Source organism: Myodes glareolus, chromosome 26 (genome assembly GCF_982192425.1).
Source record: "Myodes glareolus chromosome 26, mMyoGla1.1, whole genome shotgun sequence".
NCBI classification, from domain to species: Eukaryota; Metazoa; Chordata; class Mammalia; order Rodentia; family Cricetidae; genus Myodes; species Myodes glareolus.
Window position 1 is genome coordinate 5,398,875 of NC_142051.1, and position 11,338 is coordinate 5,410,212.

At 51.0% G+C, this 11,338-nt stretch overlaps 1 protein-coding gene across 1 annotated transcript in view; it reads left to right on the forward strand.

The window, feature by feature from the left end:
* The window catches only part of Gns (glucosamine (N-acetyl)-6-sulfatase), a 35,104-nt gene extending 24,409 nt beyond the window's left edge, over positions 1-10,695 (forward strand). Inside the window, exons 10-14 of the mRNA XM_087902122.1 lie at positions 1,091-1,192; positions 3,912-4,019; positions 4,654-4,764; positions 5,909-6,069; positions 8,470-10,695. Of these exons, the coding sequence (XP_087758248.1) occupies positions 1,091-1,192; positions 3,912-4,019; positions 4,654-4,764; positions 5,909-6,069; positions 8,470-8,548 (561 nt within the window). The 3' untranslated portion in view covers positions 8,549-10,695. The remainder of the gene's footprint in view (positions 1-1,090; positions 1,193-3,911; positions 4,020-4,653; positions 4,765-5,908; positions 6,070-8,469) is intronic.
* Positions 10,696-11,338: the final 643 nt, after the last annotated feature.

The window sequence follows — 11,338 nt, forward strand, 5'->3', positions numbered from 1 at the left end:
TGTCTCCGTGGCATGGTAACCCACATCTGCTGAGGCGCGCTAATGTATTCAGCGCCAGCTTGTGCATCACTGGCTCTCCCAGCTACCAGGAAATCTGAGCCCCGCTTTTCATACAGGCCCTCCTGGCTTGGTTTTAAATTAAAAATTACAGTTAATTGATTTTTTTTTTAATCTCCATGTTTGACTGCCTAAAATAAGTTTCCTTCCTAGTTTCAAAGACTTACTATTGTGGGTGGGTGTGTGCATGGCCAGAGGACAGCCCCAAGTGAGGTTCTTGGGAACTGCTTGCCTTGTTGTTTTAAGACAGGGTCTCACTATGTATCCCTGGCTGTCTTAGAACCTTCTCTGTAGACCAACCTGGTTTCTGTTTCCCAGAGATCCGCCTGTCTCAGCTTCACATGTGCTGGGATTAAAGATGTGCACCACTGGGCCTGGCTTCTCAGGGGCTTTTTTTGAGATAAGGTCTCTCTGACCTGGAGCTCACTCTGTAGGCTAAGCCGCACATAGACACGAGGACCTGAGTTTGTTCCTCAGAATCCACATAGAAAAGCCTGTGATCTCAGCACAGAGGAGGCGGGAGGTGGGAACCCCAAAGGCTCTCTAAGGCTTGCTGTAAAACCCAGAAGTAAAACTGTCTTAGAAGACCAACACCTGGCTCTCTTCTGACTGGGCACTGCATGCTTGTGGTGCATTTACATCTATGCAGGCAAAAACACGCACATAAAACAAAAATACATAAATCTTTAAAAAATGCTAGGAATGCATGTGAGGTCCAGTCTAGTGAACGGATGTGAATGTCAGGTTGCCGCAGTAGTTGGCAGTATTCCCATGAGTCACGATGAGGAGACTGCAGGAGTTTTTCAGATGGTCTGCTGGTAACCGTGTGCTAAGATGAGTGCACAGCTTCCCGCGTGCTTTCGCGTGTGCACCTGATAAGCTCCTGTTTAGACTGCAGTTGAGTGGAGCTGGGGTGAGAGGATGGGTTATGGGAAGTGGTGGTGCCGGGGGCTTCTGGTGGGCAGCTCGGGTTTATTAGAGGGAAAGGGAGAGGAGACCAGCTGTGTCCCAGCCTGTTTTCTTCTCTCATCAGATGCTGGTCTCCAATATTGACTTGGGCCCCACGATCCTAGACCTTGCTGGCTATGACCTGAATAAGACGCAGATGGATGGAGTGTCCTTACTGCCCATTCTGGTGAGTGCCGTCAACAGAGCCCGAGCTCTGAGGAAACCCAGGGAGACAAAGTAAAATTCCTAAGCCTGGTAGTCAAAGGACAGGATTTGTCTCGCCATGTGGAGGGAAGGAGCTTCCTAAAGGAAAGACTGACACTCGGTGGTGGTGGCGCACACCTTCAATCCCAACACTTAGGAAGCAGAGGCAGATGAATCGCTATAAGTTTGAAGCCAGCCTGGTCTACAGAGTGAGTTCCAAGACATGCAGGGCTACACAGTCCCAAAAAAAAAAAAACCTGGCTGACTGACAGGACGGACCACTTGTTGTTGGCATTCTGTATTCTCTCCCCTCCCCTCCCCTCCATGAACAAACAAGGTGACCGAAGGGTCATCCAGGTCCATACAGGAGGATAGTTGATGGCATGTGAGGACTTAGAAAGAGAGGTTGACATCCCAATAGAAGTAAACCAGAGAGCGCTGAGTAACCAGCCACCTATGGAACAGAAGAATGGCCCAGGTCACTGTGGTCACCTCAGTGTCATCAAACAGAGGCTGAAGTAAGGAGGTCTGTCACCTCAGAGTGGCAAAGACGAAAGATTAATGCCCAGTGTCTCAGAAGTCTGAGGAATGGAGGGTGCTTGCACACTATTTACGAGGTGCAGGCAAATAACTGTCCAGCTAGTTTACTACCCCGCGTGTGGGTGGAAAGATGGCAGTATTGGCAGGACTGCGGCTGCGGCTCATGTGGAGCACTTGCGTAGCATGTAAGGCCTTGGGCGGGAGGGGGGGCCACAGGAGAGGGAAGGAGAAATAAAAGAATTAGGAGAAATCTATGTATATTGACGCTCCTCATTGTTCCCATGCTACTTATGTATGTCACCTTAAGCATATTAGTTTTGGCCTTGCTTTGAGCGTCTCACACACACACACACACACGATTCTGCAGTGGATCTGTCTTGTCTTTCTGAGAATTCAGCGTTGTTTGCAAGATGGATCCATATTGTTCATTGTTCTCAGCCACCTGATCCTCCATTACCTAACTACATCATGACCCGGCTGTCTGTCTCTCCTCCGTTAGTGTCTGTGGGCCTCTAGCTCTGTCATTTAACTTCTTTCCCAGATTCTGGGATTCTTCTTACAGATTTCTGCAAACTGACAGGGACGTCTGGGGAGTTTCTTCTGCTCTTTTCTGCAGGTCTGCACAAAGGGGGCAGAAGTAGGCGTCTTTTCTCGTTGTTCCTGGTCTGAGCAGCATAGAGCATGACTCCCAACTGAATACTAGGTCGGGTGCCCTGGGAGATGGGATATTATTGGACCCTGAGTCTCACCCTGGTCCCCGTTAGAGTCACCTAGGGAAATGAGATCCTAGTGTTGCCCCCCACCGCAATGAGAGCTGCTGATTTAATTGGCATGGGCCATAACCTGGTCCTCTGGACACTTGACACATAAGTGTGGGACTCAGGCCTACCCACGCGTGACAGATAAGCTCTCCCCAGCTCTGGCAGCATGAACAAGGAAGAAGGGGCATTTCTGCACTCTCCAGTGACTCATAATTTGAAACTGGGACCTGCACAGTTTTGCTCGGGTTTGATTGTAGCCATGAGTTAAGTAATCTTCTTCACAGACTCTCCCTTTCCTGGAATTCAAGGCCCTACACAGGCTAGCACCCACCCCTCTAGGGCTTCTAGCTTCAGTACAGGCTAACACACCCCCCCATCTTCCAGTTCAGTGCAGGCTAGCACACACACACACACACACACACACACCCCACCACGTCTTCCAGCGTCAGTGTTCTTGAGAGGCATGGTTCTCAGACTGCTGCCAGGGGTGACTGGACTTGCTAAAACCCGAACTGCTCTCCCCTGATTTGAAAGGCTTGCATTTATTGTTGATTGTGGTGTTAGAACCACACCAGCCAAGGACAGGATCTAGAGATGAACAGAAAAGGCCAAAGGCAGGTTCAGTCAGACTCGGGCAGCCTTACTCTGCCCTTCCTAACCATCTCCTGCCTCTTACTCTGCAGAGAGGGGACTCGGTATGTTACCCAGTGATCAAACTGGGCTTGTCATTCCTCAGCCTCAGCCTCCCAAGTAACTGGTGCTGCAGGCTTGTCCCCTGGGCCCAGCTTGCCTGCTGCTTGGGGCCTCCTGGCATTTATCCCCTGGCTGTCCACTCCATCCTGTTCCTGCTTCCTCCTCTTGGAAGCTGGGGTCCATGACCCACCTACATCCATGTTCTCTGCTATCCTGAATTCCTGAAGTCATCTGCTTTTGATCTCACACTTTCTCCTGTTCTAGAGCCTGCCTTTCTCCAGTATTCATATGTCTGCCTCAAATGTGTGTGTTTCAAATGCTGCCGCCTCTCTTCACACGGCTAATATGCAACATGGAATGCACATGACATGTGGGTGGTAGTTCAGGATCTGCACCCCACTGCCCGCCCAGGCCTACCTCCTCTCCGCTAGGCACTGTTCACACGGACCCTGGTTTGGAACAGCCTGGACCACCGTCAGCTCTTGTTAGCTACCAACTTCCATTCAGCCTGCCTCACTACTGCCCTGTAGAGGACTATGAAACCTTCTAAGTCCCTTATAGACTGTAAATCCCAGAAATGACAGTGGTGACTTCCATCGGCGTCCACTCTCATCACTCCTGTCCAAAGGCCCCGCAGGCAGCACGGTGAGAGCTGCTCTTCTTACATCAGCCGTGCCTCGCAGAAACCACCTCTGCTCTTTTTTCTAGAAAGGGGCCAGCAACTTAACCTGGAGGTCAGATGTCCTGGTGGAATACCAAGGAGAAGGCCGTAACGTCACTGACCCGACCTGCCCCTCCTTGAGTCCTGGAGTGTCTGTGAGTAGAGCTTCTCTTGGATTGCAGCTTTCTCACCACCCGACTGGTGCCATTTGCCTGGTCCTGGCATCAGGCTCGGCCCCCTCACCTTACCCTCCCCACGGCACACTGTCAGGGGCTGATGGAGAGATGGGGTTTGCCCCATGTGCCATCACATGCCTTACACTGGCGGCATCCAGGCAGGTCACACAGATGCTAATCGCCACATTGACTGGCTTTGGGGAACTGAGCACTGGGTCTCCTGTCACTCAGTGTTCTGAGTAAAGGACCCAGCCCAGTGTGGGCACACGGTCCTTTAATCCTAGGTCTTGGAAGGCAGAGACAAGTGGATTTCTAGTTCAGACCAGCAAGGGCCCTTGGGGAGCAGGGTCTAAAATGTGTGTGTGTGTAAAAACACAACACAGCCAACTGTGGACTGGCAGAGCACATGGGGTTTGGTCCTTTGTAGCACTGAGATCTTGGGGCACTCTGCATTTTTCTTCTCACCCCAGGATGATTTTTCCAGATCATCTTTCAGAGAGATTAATTTGACATCTAGTTCCTGTCCCTGGTAACTAGCTTCAGCCGGCTGTGCCGTCATCAGATTCTGTTACTGTCAGAGCGATCCTCACTTAACTTGTAAAATGTTCCCCAGCAATGTTTCCCAGACTGCGTGTGCGAAGACGCTTACAACAACACCTATGCTTGTGTGCGGACCCTGTCATCGCTGTGGAACCTGCAGTATTGCGAGTTTGATGACCAGGAGGTAAGGGGGACTTGGGTCTGGTGGCATTGATCCGTCCCAGCACTACCCGGGGAAGGCGAGTTTCTTCTCTGCAGTCTCAAGACAGTCATACAGACGGGCTGCGTCCTCTGACTTCTCTCAATGGAGCCTGCTCTCCTCACCACCCCACAGCCCCCACTCTTTAAGTGCACAGCTGACTCTCTCAGAATGACACACGCCTGGTCTGTGGGCTAAAAGTGAGCACTTCAGCATCTACAGAGAGGAACTAGGACATTCCCAGCAGACTGGCCAGCATCTGACCTACCCAGAAGCTCCCTTGGTTCACACAGCACAAGCCAATGCTATCTGTTACTAGAGCGGGAGACAAATCCTTGGGAGAAGATGGGACTTGGCCACACTGATAACCGTGGATCACCTGAAGGGTCCCAAAGACCCCGGGCCTTGCAGTCACACTGAACTCAGCAGGTGCTTGCTTGCTCCAGGTCTGGCCTCTTCCTCTTACTGTAGGAAGTAAATGCTCACTGCCTTCTTTAGAAGGGGACTGTCCCTTCCTGGCAGCTCAGCAACACAGTCTTCACTTGAGCTGAGTTGTCCTTCCCTGTGTTTATCTGTTTGGTTTTGGTACCGTCGCGTGGTAGACTGAGGGCAGCGTTCACCTCGCATGTCCTGGAAAAACCATATGCAGATGAGAGGGAGGTACTGAGGCCAGACAGTCTACTGTCAGAGATAATGCTACCGTAGACATAATACAGCTGTAGCCTTCCCCGCTGGCAAGAAATAGCCCCAGCTACTTTTAAAAGTAGGAAATGATTCAGGGGCCAGAAGTCAGCGCAGTTCTCAGCTCCGTCCTCGCCTGAATCCCCAGATTCTGGGGCAAACATGGCTTTCAGTGATCCCCTCACCAAGTCCCTGCAAAACTGTCTTGGTACTGAGGCCGTTACTATCCTGAAAATGTGTAGTGCACAGGGGACCCCAGTTCAGCATGGACTGTGTGTCCAGTGCTGGAGAACCCCAGCAGTATGCAATGTGTGGATCTTGAAGCCTTAGCCCACCTGATGGATGGGCCTTGGGTTTTCTATTCCCTTTCCATTTAGAAATAATTACCTTAGGAATATTCTAATATAACCTTTGCTTTTTTCCTTTGTTCCTTCCTTTCTGCCCCTAGGTGTTCGTAGAAGTCTATAATATAACTGCAGACCCAGACCAAATCACCAACATTGCTAAAACTATAGACCCAGAGCTTTTGGGAAAGATGAACTATCGCTTGATGATGCTCCAGTCCTGTTCAGGGCCGACCTGTCGCACTCCAGGGGTTTTTGATCCTGGGTAAGTGTGTGTGTGTGTGTGTGTGTGTGTGTGTGTGTGTGTGTCCCTCGTCTTCAGTTATTTGCTGCTGTCCCTAGAGGTCCTGCTCTTCTGGAAGGCGAAGGGAGGCTGTTGGCCCCTCCCACTTAGGGACCGCTGTGTTCCTGCTGTGCCAGCTTGTTATGCTGGGAACACAAACTGCTTGGGACCTGGCTCTCTGCTGCCAGTGGCTGCTCAGCCCACAAGCTCAGCCCTGCTCTCCTGTCCCCAGCGCTCTGCTTGGTCGCACTGGTCAGCTCTGGCCTAGTGCTACCCTGATCCTAGCGCTTCCAAGAACAGACCGCTTCATTCCTTAGAAATCCAGCGTATGAAACATGGCTGAAAACAGGCATGAACTGAGATGCATTCTAAATGGAAACCGACTGCGGCATGTTGAATGTGAATGGCAGTCCTTACCTGTAAAGTCGTGTGTGCCTCACTCTGCAGCCTTCTACAGTACTGTGTCTGCAGAGCACTGACTGCTGCTGCCCATGCATTCAAGCTGCATTAGCAAGAAGCATGCTCTTATTTTATGCTTTAAGATTACAGGGATTAAATCAGCATGTCTCTGGGAAAGGATTATTTCAGCTCTTATAAACAGTGACGTGTGGTGAGGTGTGACTGACTCTTCCTTCTCATTGGCTTCATCTGCTCTCCAAGTCAGAGATGAATGAATATGTGTAGAGAAAGTGGATTGTGGGCGGTTACCCAGCACACACAGCCAGAAACAGACCAGACTGCCACAACAGGACCGCCGCACTCAGTAGAGCGCTCACCTCCACCCTCACAGCACCCCCAGTTCAAGCCCTAGCTTAAGCTTTTTGTTTTGTTTTGAGACAGGTCTCTCTAACTGTCTTAGCCACGCTGGGTGCTTCTCGAATTAAAGGTGCACCACCATGCCTTGAGAGAGAGAGAATGTAAATAGCTAGACAACTGTATGGAGAGACACCGTCACTTTATCTAGCGTAAACAGTGGGTGTAGTAAGGCTGCTCGGCCATTTTCACTGTCCGGCCTCCGCCCTCTTGGAAGCAGGTCATTCTCAAAAGTCACAGACATCAGCTCACAGTGATATAGCCATCCAAAGGAGCTTAATGCTTTTAGCTGTAGATTCTTCGGCTGGCTCTGGGAATTGAAAGCCAGAGTCTAACTGAACCCTTGAAAGGAGAGGGAAGGACTCTCTGGGATTGTGATGTGTGGCCACCAGCCCCAGTGACTCTGCTGCTGGAACACAGACCCGCTGCAGCATCTGGCTGGCCAGAACAGGGTGGCTGCGGCGCTGTCTTGTTTCTTTTGGTGGAGCCTCACACACACTTTTCATGTCAGGAAGTTAGCTAGACGTACGATTTGCCCAGGGGTCCCTCTGAAGAATGGATGCAGCGTGACCCTGTTTCCCCAGCACTGTTTAACCCAAAGCAGTCTTTATAATTCACTCCGGATGCATATTTATATAATAGGAAGACGCTGGCTTTGTGTGCTCCTATTGACCTGCGCTGTGTAAACACCAGCCGAGTGTGTTTTTAACTTACCATTCCAAGTTATTCTTTCCTGCCAAACATTTGGTTTTACAGAGTCCTCTGCAGTAGGGTCATGGGGCTAGATCCTGTAGTCCTGTTGGCACAGCTGTGGAACCCCGCCACACACGTCCATTACACACTGCCTGGCCACATGGTCCACAGCCTGTGCCTGTCATCTGGTCCTTATAATGCACTGCTGCAGAAACTGGCCACAAGCAGGAGCAAGCGTGAATTCCACGCCGTGTGTTTCTGCTCGGCATGGAAAGCCCGTCTCTGGACAGTCTGTGCTCTTTGTATCCAGAGTCCTAACTGTTCCATTGAGCATGTGCTTTGAGCGTCCATACATTTTCCATTAATGCCCGTGTTTGATGACCAGAGACATTTGGAGTTGTTTAGCTTCATGAGCCAGGCTCAGGCATGCATCTGAGATCCATGTGCCGTGTGCTCCTAAGTGCCGGTGGTATACATAGGAGACCGTGAACCTGCAGTGGAACTCTGAGGTTCCACCTGGACCCTTTCTACATTAGAATTCACCACTCCTCCCTTAACCACCTGCCTTTAGTCCCAGCACTCGAGATTGAGGCTCTGTGAGTCTGAGAACAGCCTGGTCTAAGTAGGATTTCCAGGCCGGCCAGGGCTGTATAGCAATTTTTTTTAAGAACCTCCTGCTTTTTACCATTAACCCTTTTCTCTCAACTCACCGTTTGTGCGGAAATATTCTCACCTTCAGAAACCACCTTTAGATTACAGCCTTGTCCGACCAGCTCCTCCTAGTGTGTCGGCCCCCCCCCCCACTCTGCTGGAGCGTGTGCCACGAAGTCCCCATGGCTAGCTAGAGTTCATGTGACGTCCTTTTCCTTCCCTCAGGTACAGGTTTGACCTGCGTCTCATGTTCAGCAGTCACGGCAGTGTCAGAACGAGAAGGTTCTCGAGGCACCCTTTGTAGAGACCGTGCCAGCCTCTGCAGTTGGATCCTCACACACCTCTTTCTCATGAACTGGTCGCAGTAAGAGCCATGCTGGAAGAGCTCTGGCCTGGCTGTTCAAGTCCTATTTGAAAAGTCCCCCCGGTCAGCTGACTTCCAGTACTGTGACTCCAACCCTGTGTTGAAGTGGCTGACCCTGTCTCTTCCTTCAGATGACAACCAACACTCCTGAGGTCTTTGTCCTCTCCATGTCCCTTCATCTTGGGTGGGCACAATGTGTGATGACCTCCCTCGTGGTCAAGTCTGAATTTGTCAAACTGTTCAGATAAACGGCAATACTTTAGGACAGAAAGAAAAGGCTTCTGGTATGTAGCTAGCCCCAAATCTACAGCCCTGTATAGCATTTCAGACTGAGCCTCGCCGTCAAACACACACAGCCCTGCAAAGAACTGTCTGTGGAGAGGGAGAGAAGTGGTGTTTACAACATCGTCGTGGTACATGTGCAGCTTGTCACCCAAGCTCTGCTCTGTTTTGCTGGAACCCTGGGCTGTGCTGGTGCAGCCGGAGGCTGTGTAGGGTTAAGATGAATCCCCCTCTGCTCTGGGGCCATCAGCTCCTCAGTAGCTCCAACCGTGCTGCGTGCTCAGAGGGCCTGGAGAGAAGGCACGCCAAGGGGAGGGCTAGCAGCTTCATGAGTGCCCGAGGCCAGAGCAGACCGGGCTTGGGTGAGCAGGTTGAAGGGCTGCACATAGAAGTGCCCGTCCGGGGGGTTCTCAAGTCAGTGCCACAAGATGTCATCGGAACCAGCTGCAGTTTGCTACCTTTCTCACCTAACATGGTCAGTGACTCAGGGCTGTGAAGGACCAGCTGCTTTGTCCCACCCCACCCCCCATGTAAGCTCTCGAGTCTCCAGAGTCTTGACCAACTAGGGTTCAGTCGGTATTTCCTGTCCAAGGTTCCTTGCTTCCCAGAACTGCATCCTCCTGTTCCTTAGCTCGAAGACCATTTCTGCTCTGACATTTCTGCGGTAGGGCCGAGTGCGGGTAGGACAGCAGAGGAGAAGTGTGGTTCTAACCTGCTCTGTGTAGGCAGTAAGTGATTTTAGCTTTACACGGCCTCTGCCCAGCTTTAAACACTTGGAACACACAGTGAGGAGCCACTTTTGGGATCCCAGAGGCCATGTTGGGGCAGTAGCCATGGAGTTCATTCCTTTACCTCACGTGACCCCAGCAACTGCAGTGGTACTGAGACAGACAGTGGATGGACACTCTGCTGTGGCTGCTCTAGAGGGAGAGAGTGGGTACTGGCTTCCAGACACCGTCTCCTGCGTTAGTGAGGGTGACCGTAGTTGTCCCCAGCAGCTCTCACCCGGCCTTGGACCCTGCCATCGCCTTCAGTTTTGTGGCAGCGCCTGGAAGTTGATGAGTGTCTCTACCTCGCTGCCCTTACTATAGTGACACATTCGGGTGGTGGGGCATGGGGCCAGTCCTGCTGACACTGGAGTGGACCTCAGTTTACACCAATAGACCACAGCATGCACGGGTTCCCACCTACAAGGGCCTTGTAATCTGGTGTCTCCCTTGGAGGCCAGGCCGTGTACACTGGTGTCTTCAAAATAGAGAACCATGAAACCAATGTGGAACACAGGGATTTTGCCTTAAAAGACTCAGTGTCTTAAAGCTGTCCCTCAGACACAAAGTAAAGGGCACGCTTAGAGTGTCCTTGGGTTTAACAAGTGACGCTGTCGCAAACAGCTTCTGAACTGTCAGCGCTAGGGTTTTGTACAGAATAGTAAGGGTAGCTGCGGACGTTACAGCTTCATCTGTGAGGAATAATCTTAAACTTGCAACTATCCACAGACAATGGGTTTTTTCTATTTTTTTTCCTTTTTCTTTTTTTCTTTTTTCTTTTAAACAAAAAACAGGCCAGAATCCCCACGAGGAAGCCGAGGGCGCCTCAGCTGAGCTCCACTGGGTAGGCGCACACTGCGGGCTTTGGTTCACCAGCTCTTTCTGCTCAATGGACTTGGAAATTCTCTCCTTAGCATCACGTGTTCTGGAAGTCACTCTGCCCTGGCTCTGTGTCATCTCCCTCACTTAGAAAGTGCCCTTCGAAGGACCCTGTTCACTGCTGCACTTTTCAATGAATTAAAACTCGTTTCTGTTCCAGTGGGGGTGTGGCCTTTGTTCAGTCCACAAGGCGCCGTCCTCACAAGGCGCCGTCCTCACAAGGCGCAAGGCGGCTGCTTCATGGCGATTGTGGTGCTGGACGCCAAACTCAAACCTGACAGAAAACCTTTCAGCGGCTGCGTGACGTTAATCACTGACCATTTCCTCATCTGTGCTCTCCACCTGAAAAGCTTTCACATACCAGTCCCTGCCAATTACCCGGCACCTGGGAAGATGGTTCAGTGGGTAAGAACACTGCCTGCTCTTCCAGAGGTCCTGAGTTCAATTCCCGCAACCACAGGGTGGCTCACAACCATCTGTAATGAGATCTGAGCCCTCTTCTGGCCTGCAGACGGAACACTGTATTCATAATAATAATTTAAAAAAAAAATAAGTCTTAAAAAACAAGAACATTTGATCTTGCAGAGGACCCCAGGCTCAGTTTCCAGCACTCACGTGGCAGTCAACAACCATCTGTGCTTCTCTGACCCCCACGATCTCCTGCATGCACACAAATACGCATAAATTAGTTATTAGAGAGAACATCCTGATGAATCATTTCTACTGTTGAAGTCAACAGACGAACCCACCCACGAAGATGTGTTGTGATAGTCAGGGTTTTGAGCCATTTCCCTGAGAGAAA